The sequence below is a fragment of the Plasmopara halstedii genome (genome assembly GCF_900000015.1).
Source record: "Plasmopara halstedii genome assembly, contig: Scaffold_323, whole genome shotgun sequence".
Classification (NCBI taxonomy): domain Eukaryota; phylum Oomycota; class Peronosporomycetes; order Peronosporales; family Peronosporaceae; genus Plasmopara; species Plasmopara halstedii.
Window position 1 is genome coordinate 402,195 of NW_020187244.1, and position 11,948 is coordinate 414,142.

General features: G+C 42.5%; 1 protein-coding gene across 1 annotated transcript; it reads left to right on the top strand.

Moving 5' to 3' along the window:
• Positions 1–6,846: 6,846 nt before the first annotated feature.
• PHALS_08581 (uncharacterized protein) lies at positions 6,847–7,974 on the top strand (the record flags this gene model as incomplete). Its single annotated transcript, XM_024723956.1, has 1 exon — positions 6,847–7,974. The coding sequence occupies one exon, from the start codon at positions 6,847–6,849 to the stop codon at positions 7,972–7,974; it is 1,128 nt and encodes a 375-aa protein (XP_024574881.1).
• Positions 7,975–11,948: the final 3,974 nt, after the last annotated feature.

Below are 11,948 nucleotides of genomic sequence, written 5' to 3' on the forward strand. Positions count from 1 at the left end.
CCTTTTTCTCTTTTCGATGGACAGGGAAATCGATACTACCACGTCGAGAATGAGGCGGAGGAGAGGAATGTTTGCGGTCGGAGGATCTCTTGGCGAAATGGCTGGGATATCCAGCGATCGAGAATACGTAGGAGCCTCGTACTCGTATTCCTCACAGCTGTCCCAGTATCGTTCGCGCGTTCGATGTGGCACTCCACTAAGGATAGCTGTCCCTTCCTCTAATCAATCTGTCTCTCTCGTCGTGAATTCGACTGATGTCCGAACGTACTTCACGAGCACCTCAAATCAGAATGAACCCGATTTTTCGCTGTCAATGCGCAATTTGAAAGCGCATATCGTGTATCTTCAAGAAGTCTGCACGGTTTTCGCGCTTTGCAAACGGAGGATATCCATGTTTTGATCGAATGCACTCCGGCCCAGAATCGGATGTCGAATGTCTGGATGAAATCAGGATTGGATCGCTGGACATGTGGTTCATACGTGAGGTTGTGGTTCATCTCCAGCACGAGTTATCGATCCGATGGCGCAAAAAAACGCGTAAAGTCCTCAATCGAGCACCCATTTGAACAAAGAGTTCGTCGAACGCTAGGGTGGAACCACCACGTCTTTCGTAAACGTCGTCGTGACGATCAAGTTCACGATTGCGCAAATGCACTGAAGACGTGAAACTGGAACGTTATTCAAGCTCGATGGTGACGTCGATATCATGTGATGTAAGCACATGGCTTGTCACCCTAGCAAGAGTCGGATAGAGCGTGACGACGAGCATGAAAAAATTTGCAGGAGAATTGAGAAGAATTTAAAGAATTCGGGTAGATCAACTTGTTTGGTGGTGTTATGGACCAGGTCTCAACACACATAATGTTTGGCCACATTATTTGTGTGTCTAACAGTAACTGTACACCCTATACAGTTGTATACCCCCCTTTCAGTTCTGTCGTATCAGAACAGGATGCACTTATTAGGTTCATGAGGCTTAAAGCGTATTGGCTATAAAAAAAATGTCACCTCACCTTTTCTACCTTTTACGTAAGACAACGGCCTGCTGGGAGCGAGCAACACGCGGAGAGGCGTGTTAGTTGACCTAAGCCTCCCTTAGTAAGCGTGTGTACACACTCGGGCGATTCCCGTTACAGAGCGCCTTCGTCCTATACAAGACTTTGGAAAGTATTTTTGCATTTTGATCAAATAAAGCTTCTTTCATAAGTCTTTTGCTACTCTACCAGTCCCAGCTGACATGCATGATTTAGCTTCTGAATAGCCAAAACAGGGTACACCCATGACATACTTTACAACCAAAATTTGTTTTCGTCAGCGGCACCTCAACACTATTTGATATTCTCGTAACAATAATTGGTTAAGTAACAACCCATTATTACACCACACTTGTGCAAGTGCTGGTAGTCTACTAACATGTACTTCTAGTCGGTCTTCCAGAGATGCAGCCGAATTTACGATGGTTGTGGTCGTTGTGAGTACTTCAATGAAGATGACTCATCATGTTGCTGTTGCTGTCAGCGAAAGTATGATAGGTGAAAGTTACAGTCACGCTGCTATCACGCTATTTTGCGCCAACATGGCTTGCTGATCGTGAATGCTCCGGACAGAGATTTATGACATAAAGAAAAGTAATGACGGTCTCTTCTAAAACAAATTTAGTTACTCGATCGACTGTGTCAGCGACTGAAAATTTCTAAAAAGAGGTTAAGACGAGTTTGGACGGACTGCATCAATTGCATTGTGGAGAGTATCTGCTGAGAAAAACACGGGCAGCGATCATGGTGCCGATGCGGGTTGCTTCCATTCACTAAGATACACTGGATAACTTGGTGTGTGCATTTTTGGTAAAAAAAAATGGCTCGTTTCTGCACATTTGATAAATGGTGAGTTATCAATGCCGGCTCATCCAACAACGGCATTAATGGTACGATCTTACTGTTGATCTAATTTCACTCGCTGAGATTTCCCGGCTACACCTCGTAGCAATAATGGGTAGATGGATTCCAATTATTCGAGTGTCTTGCACAGGGTTCGTGAAGCTGAGCATGAGAGTAAGGATTCACAAAAGAACCCAATGATGCCATAGGTAAGCGACCCCCAGATGAGAATGTAGTGGTAAAAACACTTTTCAGTAAATGCAAATAATATTACTTCGTGCAGTGTCTGCAATCTATACCTCTTAGTAGCACTGCGTCACATAACACGCGTCAACGTTCTGGCCATAAAAAGATTGCTTTATCCTCTATACTTTCCTGAGTGGATGCTATTTTCTGTCCCTTTCTTTTCACCCTATGATCTTGTTAATTTCTGAAGCCAAATCACGATCCCACTCCCACGAGCCAGCAAGATAGTGAGCACTCTGTTGTAGACTCAGCAGCGTTTTGACGACCCCCTCTTAGCAAAATATCCGCTGTTCTAGAACAGCGGCACAATTCTCAACTATTAAGGGTACGCAATGCGATGGCGCAGCTCAAAGAGCTTATCCAAAATGTGTCCTGTCTCACTTCCAGCTGTTCCGGCGTACGTAAGGAAATATTCAATTTGCCACCACAACCAAGGGAGCTCATGTAAGCCGGTCGCAAGAGGGTTGTTCTCCGTTTGCACTATCCAATCACCTACTTTCTCGTTGAGCGGTTGTTGGGGAAATGACGTTAATTATTCTCAAACTATCGATCAAGAAAGATAAAATGTCAAAGTATGCATGTTCCTGCATACAAAGAGTCGGGCTATGATCGTAACCAATTACAACTTACCTTGCTGGCGGGTTATAGCCACCATTCCAATGCGCAAAGTGTCATACGCTGCCAAGAATCAACGAGCTGACCTGGTGGAATGGCACAGAGATGTGTTCTTAAGAATGTTTGATGCTTTGAACTTGTAATGGGGTTCTACGTGACCTGATATGAAGTGTGAAGTTCACACAATATGGCACGATCACAAAATGGTGTGGGTTACACATGATGATGTGAAAACACAATGGTGTGGCTACACTTAAAAAAGAAACCAGTACGTGGCTGGAACAGCCAGCAGTTATACATTTGATTAGGTTTTACTATTCAATTAGGAAAACCTATCGATTTAGATATAGGCGACTTTCTCGCAAATAAAACCGAGAAATACAGTTTCCATTTTTAAAACAGAAGAGTTAGTTAGTCTTGGGTTAAGGTTGTAATTACTCTTGGAGTAAGCGCATTGCGATCCGCTGTACTCGTTCTAAGTATAGAACGAGGGTTACCGACCTTATCCAAACTATCTCTAATTGAACGAGCTACAAAAGCCCCGCTGCGTCAGCTGTACACCCTGTATAGTTGTATATCCCCCTTCGGTTCTATTGTATCAGAACTGGGAGTACTTTACACATTAGAGAGATTGAAAACGTATTGACTATAAGAATAAATGTCATTTCACCTTTTCTCCCTTCAACGTAAGACAACGGCTTGTTGGGAGCGACCAACACGCGGTTAGGCGTGTCACTTGACCTAACCTTTCTAAGAAAGTGTGTGTACACGAAAAGGCAATTCCCAATACATATCATCACCCGTCACACTATCGCTAGTAGCGCTCAGATGAACTACAAAGACCACAATATACCGATATTTCTGAGCACATCTTCTAAGCGACCGATATAAAATTCATATGTTTGGACCGCCAGTTTTCAGCCGGGACCGTCAGCTTGCCCAAAGATGTCACCGCATGCAGTGAGAATCGATCCTGTTGATATGTTTCACATATGTGTTTACCCTTTCGAACATGTTGTGCCACCAATACACAGCGCTCACCGAGTAGTATGACTTTTCTCTTTCGTGGTGGGTGTATCATGTGCCTCGTACAAATTTTCACTTGATTTTTTTATCATGAGGCACCACTTTACGCTTTATGCACGTGGGTCAGCGCTATAAAACATTACGCCCATGCATAAGGTATAGTGGACAATCGTGCAGCCACACTCATCGATAAAGCGACATCTAAATATGCAAACTTTTTGTTTTCAAAGCTTTCAGCAGCGATATATATGCTGCGTTTGACCCGCACAATGTATGTATTACCACATGAATTGCTACTATTGCCATCGTGACATGCAACAATTCATAGTTGGGGCAACGCGAAAGCACAATCGCCAACACATTAAGCCGGCCCGGCCTAAACAGTATAACCATCTTTCGTTTCTCTGTTAGGACTGTGATGGCAACTTAGCTGTGCGCAACGACGAATAGTCTGTATAGATAAGGCCTGGTTTAGTTAAGGCTTTCCAAATATCAGATCCTGAGAGTGTATAGCTTGAAGGCCTGAAGAGGTGAGTTGACGACTAAAAAAGTGATACCCAGAATTATCCTCACACGGGTTTGCTAGTATTTAAAGAAGCACATGCATCGTTCAGAGTCTCACAAAGGAGCAAAGCGATGGTCTATTCGAAAAGCTGCATCGAGACAATTCCAGCACGACGATAGTTGCTCATTTTATACTCTATAGGACGGTACAATATTATCTTGCAGGAAATAGCATTATTTCGCAGGAAACATCACCCTACTCTCCGACAAAATTGTTGCGCAGGCGAAACAATGACGACATAAAATTTTCTTGGACGCTCTGTGCAGCTTGCACGAGAATTGCTCAACTAACATTTGGCGCTGTGGTATAAATCTGAAATACTAACTTATGGAATGAGAAATTGTTGCAGAATCTCAACTTCTACACAGATCGTGACGTGCAAACGTTAGAGTTACTAAAGTTGTTGCGGTTTGCTTGCAGCAGTGCGAAGTTATGGTGCTCCAATCAATTTTTTTACTACGACAAAAGCATCGACTGATCACTCACTCGCTCCTTCATAAACGTCATCTAGCTACATCGAGCAATTTGGGCCTCCTATACAAGGCGAAGACTTCAGACTGCATCAGGTCTTAAAGGATATTCATTCATTTGATGAAGCCTGTATAGCTTTCACGTTTGTGACCAGTATGGTCTCCTCGTCCTCGTTGAGATAAAAGCCACTTATGTTGCTTCTTTCAAGAGAAAAAGCCTAATTAGTTGAATGCTGTCCACAAATCAATGCGCCGGATGCGCAGACACATGAGGATCTCAGGGTCTTTAAATTCTATATCGCTGGTACGCTTTTGAGATTTGGGTCGCTCAGTATTCAGCGAATCCACAGAATGCTCGCAACCTTTGCGCAAAGTAGCACGCATCCTCTTAGGTTGACAACTGAACATTTTATGTATCGTAAATTGCTTAGATGCCTATTCTTAAAGACGCCAAGATAATTTCGGGACTGCGATGGCCCTCAGAATGCTCGTCAGCAATGGCATGTTCAAATTCTTTGCCGGCCAGAATCAATTAGCCAAACCTTGGCCCATTTTAGAACCCGTCAGGACATGTTTTGTGTATGATCCACATTGGCGCATGTCAAACCGATTGGCTTCGGCACAGCTCCACCTTTTGTTTCATGTTTCAAAGTTCCTCTACCTCTCAGTCAAAGTACAGCGAGCGATTGCTATCATAGCGCAATTTAAAGCAAAACTCGCACGTTGGCTTATTTGATACAACGTAATGCTTATATAAAATTACACAAGTCCTCTCGCGCTTTTTTCGTGCTTTTTTCGAACTTTACAAACGAGACAATAATCGACAATACGTTGTCCGAATTATGTCCCTCCGGCTCTTAATTGCTACGATCCTAAGTGTGTCGTCACTTCTTTCTTGAGCATATGCTCTTAAATTACAGCTGACGTATCAATCTTATTCCCATGCGCCTTCGACTGCTTGGTGATAGTAATCCTGACCATTTAGCTCTAACCTTAATTTTTACAATTATCTTGACCAGTAAGCTCTTATGTTAATATTGGAGCTAAATGGTCAAGATTACTAGCACCAGGCAGATGGGAAGAAGAATGCTGTATTTCTCTGTCAGTGAACCACATAAAACAACTACACATGACCTTTCGTATTAATCTGCATGGAACTTTACCTAAAATATGCACACAAATATCTCGTCGTGATATATCTCCTCTATATTATTTATTGCCCGTGCCCTAAGTCGCTCTGATTTCTGTTCTAAATAAAAATAGCGTATTGAGTATTAAGAAATTGCCAAAACCTACACTTTACTGTCATTTGGTATGCTGCATGAATTTGCTTTCTAAAATTAAATTTGCGTTATAAACTTTTACAGCATACTGTATCAGTCTTGAACAGCAGATGCGGTGTCAAACGCATATGATGCAAAGTCAAGAATATAAGTGGCTTGATGCGCTGTCTTTGCTTGTATTGTTTTAAAAGAAAAATAGCTTCAATTGACGCACATATATGGTAATTTTTCTTGACAAATCCAAGATTTTAAACCAACAATTTTGGCTTGAGTAACTACAAAATGGGTTAAAGAAGCTATAACACCATATTAAACATCATCTCATTGAGTCGACCCTTGTGTCTATGAACCGCACCCTCAAGAATTAGAATATATAGGAAGCATACTACCGCTTGATACAATGTATGGTGCAGACTGCAACATTTCCCCTCATAAAGAAATCATTTTAAGCTCAAATGAAGGAGATGGGCATTGTATCTCTGAAATATTCAGATTGTAAATACCGGTATTATAAAAAGGCGTTGCAAAGCTTATGAAAGAGATGCCTAATCTCATGATAAATGGGCACGATTGAGGCTACAGACGAATAACTTTCGCGACTACTGTAGAAATGCGCTTCTGCTCGGCCTTTACGACCATGCGATTACTCTAAGCAAATCGTGACGACGGACCCCAGCAAATTTCTTTTTCTATTCGATATCTTCAAAGTTCAAAAGGTCAATTCTTCTGTTGCAAGACGCTGCACACGTGGCTCGTTCGAGAAAATGATAGAGTTATCTCCAGACGAATGTGAAAGATGCCAGGATCTTACCAAGAAGCTGCTTGCCATAACTTTGCAGGACTGTGAAGAACTGGGTTTGGACACAACTTGCGATGGAGCTCATGCCAAGCTCGACAAGAGACGCTGGAAGAAACTTCAGTCGCAACGAGACGTCACGGTCTACGCCGATCGTAATGCTGACTCAGCGTGGCTTCCTGTTATGCGACAGAATGACTGGGAGAGTCCAATAGCAGTGATAGGTGTTGGACGAATGGAGTGTTCGCTGGAAGATGTTCTCTTCTCGCTGCTAACTCCAAACTCTGCTTCACAAAGACTACGAAGTTTTCTCATGAATCGACGACCTGATAAAAATTGCCAACTTGTTCCGATTGTGTCACCTACTCAAGAAGCCCCTTTGCAATCTCTTGCCATTTCGCGCTTCGTAAATGTGCAAAATTGGCCATTTACAATCTTTCAAAGTCCAAAAGAGATGGTAGTTGTCTTTGCAACGGGTGAGATCACTGCATTAAATGGAAAGCGATGTGGCTACGAGATGGTTCAATCTGTTACACTGCAAAGTCAGAGTCAACGAGCCCAAATGCCTCAATCACGAGCTCTTCAGGCGCGTATTTTCTGGGAACAGCCAGATGGCTCAATTGGTGTCTACAATAAATTCGTTGTCGACGCAAAATACCGATTGTCAGATTCCGTCAAGCAGCTGATGCTGTGTCGAGTCGTGATGGGATTCTGGAAGTATGTACCACGCAGTCTAGAGACGAAGAAATTATGGTGGTGTGTCAAAAACAAAAAGGAGCTGATTAACAACCTTCGAACTTATTCCATATCAAAAGATGAAGAGTCAAAGAGTTGTGAAAAGAAAGTACAAATATCGGATGATAAACCACACGCGAGGAATCGATGTGAATTTTGTGAGACTGGATTATGTGGAGGATCGAAATGCCGAGTTTCGTGCCAATTCACCATGTATTTAAGTAGTGATACTGGATTTCTTGAGCAGACATTAATGCTTTGTCTACGCTGTGCCGCATTTGTACGGAGCCAGAACTCAGGTGCTATCGCACGAGCTACACTTGAAGATCTGGAACAGAGTTCTTTCGGGAGCGCTCCGTAATTTACGAAAATAGAAAGTTAAGCTGATAAGTACTGTTAAATGTAATAGAGTTGTAGAAGTTAGTTTGAAATCAAAAGATGAAAGAAAAAAAGATTTTAGAGTGTCTCGGACTGTAGCCATGTGATTAAAATAAAATATTTATGCACGTTAATTGCTAAGAAAAACTAAATATACTTTCAGTTTGGGATGACATATGATATGCTCAAAGCTTGAGCGCACACTAATATAAATCGCACGCATTTTAGCTATTTTTGAATAACATTGCTGGAATGTAAATGTCTTACCAAATTTATAAAATGCCATGAGTCAATCGTGTGGGGCGGGCTACAAGCATGATCAACTCGCAGTATTGATAAAGCAGAGCTTGTTTACTTCGAGGTAGCAGTGTGTCTGCGTGCGCGATTTAGCATCCTCACTCTATCTGCTGCACAATTGCAGAATCAAGATATCTGATATGAGCGTTGTGCGTTTGTGTCCATTGTCAATCTACATAGGCTCAGATACTCGAGTTGATTAGCATAACATGAAGCAGCTTTTTGTCGTGAACATTTGATGTGTCATCTAATTCGCCATCTTGTCATCAATCTTACAAGCAGATAGCATATTTAGTCGTTCACTTGCATGAAGGTATCTTGATTGAATATAGGCAGCACAAGATGATACTGCAACCTTACCAAGATTTTTTTGAAGTTTCTCTGGATTCAACAAGAAGTGATAAACATATGTATCTCGACTGAAATTGCCTCGTAAATTATTTGTTGCTACAATCAACGCGACAGATGATCACATCTAACTATCGATGATCACAAATGCAGCGAGCGTCACTTAGCAAAAATCCAGCGTTCACTCTATCGTGATATGTGTATCATGAACAACACTACCTGGTTACACGATGGTGACATGGTTATACTATTTTACAACCTGAACAATAGACACCAATTATTACAGCATTTCGGCACAATGCTGAAACGAAGGCAGAACCATAGATTCATCGTTGTGTGTCTTTAAGAAATTGATAACTAGACACTGCTTCTTAAGCAGTTGTTGGCATAACGCACGGTCACTTGCGCACACAATATTGGTTATTTACAGAAATACCCGTTATCTCGAGTGCTCGTGAATCCAGGATGAGTTGAGCAAGTATTTACCATGACCAGAGCACTCAACGGCTAACTGCCAATTGTTCTTTTACGCAAATAATTGGTACTTAAACTTACAGAAGACTAAAGAGAAGAATTACTTTACTATGAATGCACTATATTAGCAAGAGCAAAGTTGGTGACCGAATGATGGCTATCTAGCTGTGCGCGCATTTGTGTGGATTCGAAAGCAAGGATGTGAGCTAAATTTTCAAAGTCGTAGCAGGGACGGCTTTTTTTTTTTCAAATGGTCAGTAGAGTTTTAAATTTCATACACAAAATCAATCAAAACCATCCAGAAGTCAAGCAGACCCAATTCAACGGATTGTCGTGCAACTAGCAAAAACACCTTTATACAACTAGCCCAGGCTATCAAAGGCACAGAGGATGATTTGTACGCTTCGTTCAGGAGCGAACTGAGGTGCTCTGAGGCAAATAAGTACTTGGTCTACTCAGGTTTGTTCAGAAGTAACATATGTTAAGGAATGAGCCAATTCAAATTAATACCCTACATATGTTTGACTGTGGTCAACATAGAGTCGGTATTGCATTGCAGCGGGGCTGCCGTAGCTCTTTGCTTCGAGGAAGCTCACTAAGGTCACCGACCTTACGTTCTATACCAGAATGTAGCGAATCGCAATCTGCTACTATACGAGAACCCAAAACCTTAAGTAAGACAAATACACTCTTGCGTTCGAAACTAGAAATTAAAACTACAGTTATTTGTTTGATTTGCGGCATCTAAAGCTTTAGGTTCTACTAATTAAATAGTAACTGGCAGTTCCGCCACGTAGTGGCTTCTTCTTACGGTGAAGCGACACCATTTGCCGACGAGGTTGAAAGACCGGGCTGTAAAGGAGTTGTCTCTGAATTTGTCGGTGATCTTGTCATTCACTTTATTTATTCTTGAAACGAAGCTGAGGGCATGCTCAAATTCCAGTGTAATTTGAATATTCATCCACTGCGCTTTCGTTGCGACATCATACTTTTCCCAAACTAAAAAAAATTTCCGAGTTTTCACCTCTCTGTTAAGCCACAATATACCATATGTTTTTGTCAATATGCGTGACATCTATTTGCGACCTTGTTGTAATATTGTCACACAGTACATCAGATCGCAGCAGCTCTGTTGCCCAACCTGAAGTAACTATTTACGCAGTCTTTTTAGTAAGTTGGTTGGCTCGATCTTGTGTCGACACTCTTGTTCAGACCCGACCATCTTCGAAGGTGGCGATCCTATTGATCTCATGTGATTCTATTTTAAAGCAACGACTAGTCTTGTAAGACTGGCAGGCATATTGCCAACCATCTTTGCTGGGCGGCTTAGTTTGCCACCAAATCAATGATTTCCGCCTTGAAAGGCATGCTTACTCGTTGGATGTACAGTCCACCATACATGTCCATACACCTACGATACTTTGGTATCTCAAAGTATTTAATACTCTCTGTAGTAGTAGTGTTATCGGTAGGGTTTGTCGTGTTTGCAAGTTTCAGCCTCGCCTCTTGCGCCTCTATAAGTGCTGTTTCATGCCATACTTAAAGGAAGCAGTGATTTGCTTCGTAATAAACCCTAAACCCTAGGACTGATGCCGTGATTTTTTTAAGGAATTGCCCGCCCGTATACACGCACTTACTGAGGAAGACTTAAGTCAGTTAACACGCCTCACTGCGTGTTGCTTACATCCAGCGAGCCGTTGATTTACTTGAAGGAGAAGGAAAAGATGAAGCGACAGTTATTATGGTCAATAGACCTTAAGCCTCCCTATAAAAATAAGTGCCTCCAGTTCTGATATAACCGAATTGAGGGATATAAAACTATACGGAAGACATAGTTACTGTTAGTCACGCCCATAAGTATGTGGTTCACACAACATGTGTAATGCATATTGCACCCCCCCCCACTCAAAGGTAGGTTTGCCCATATTCTCCTTAAACTTTCTCTGACTCTGCGGCTCGGTTTATCGTGATCCCTCACGAAATGACACGCATCGAAGGCGACTCCCGCCGGCAAAAAGCACAGAGCAAAACGTACCCCAATTAGAGGTGCCATCGCCACGATCAAACTTGGAAATGCTCCAACTCCACGTCGAATAGCGCTTTGCACATTGAGCCAAAACCTGGCATCAAACGACCAGGTTAGGCAGATGATGATTGTTATGATGAAACCATTGGCGAGATCAGATGTCCAATGTATCTGCGCTAACGTGAAATTGAAGGTCGTTACGAATTTTACGACCAACGAGGTGGGGCCCCTTAGATTTTTACGAACTCTCTAGTCGAATGACAACTCAAGAGATGAGTCGTATTTTCGTGCCATCGAACCGATTACACGTGCTGGTGGAGAGCCCTGAAGTTCTATGCACGTACCGAACATCCAGCAATCCAATTTGGATTTTGTCCGGACAATCGACACTCAGTTCTGGGCATGGGTTCGTGCAACCAAATCCGTGGATGCTTACCGTTTCGAAATGCGAAAACCGCTGCAGACCTGTTAAAGATGCGCGATATGTGGTTTCAATTTGCTCATTTAACAGCGAAGGATCGGGTTCATTCCGATATTGAGAATGCTCGCGGAGTATGTGCGATCATTAGTCGAAATCACGGAGAAAGAATGATTACGATGGGACGGATCCCCTAAGCGGAATCCGTATGTGACTCGCATCGAACGCGAAAACGATGTACAGTCGCGAAGGATACGACTACGAGGCTCTCACGTATTCTCGTTCGCTGGATATCGGAGTCATATCATCAAGAGATTCTTCCAGCCGCGAACGTTCCTTAGCGGTGTGAAGCAAACGTGGAAGCGGCGATGTTTTGGCTGTGTCTTGTTGGCTC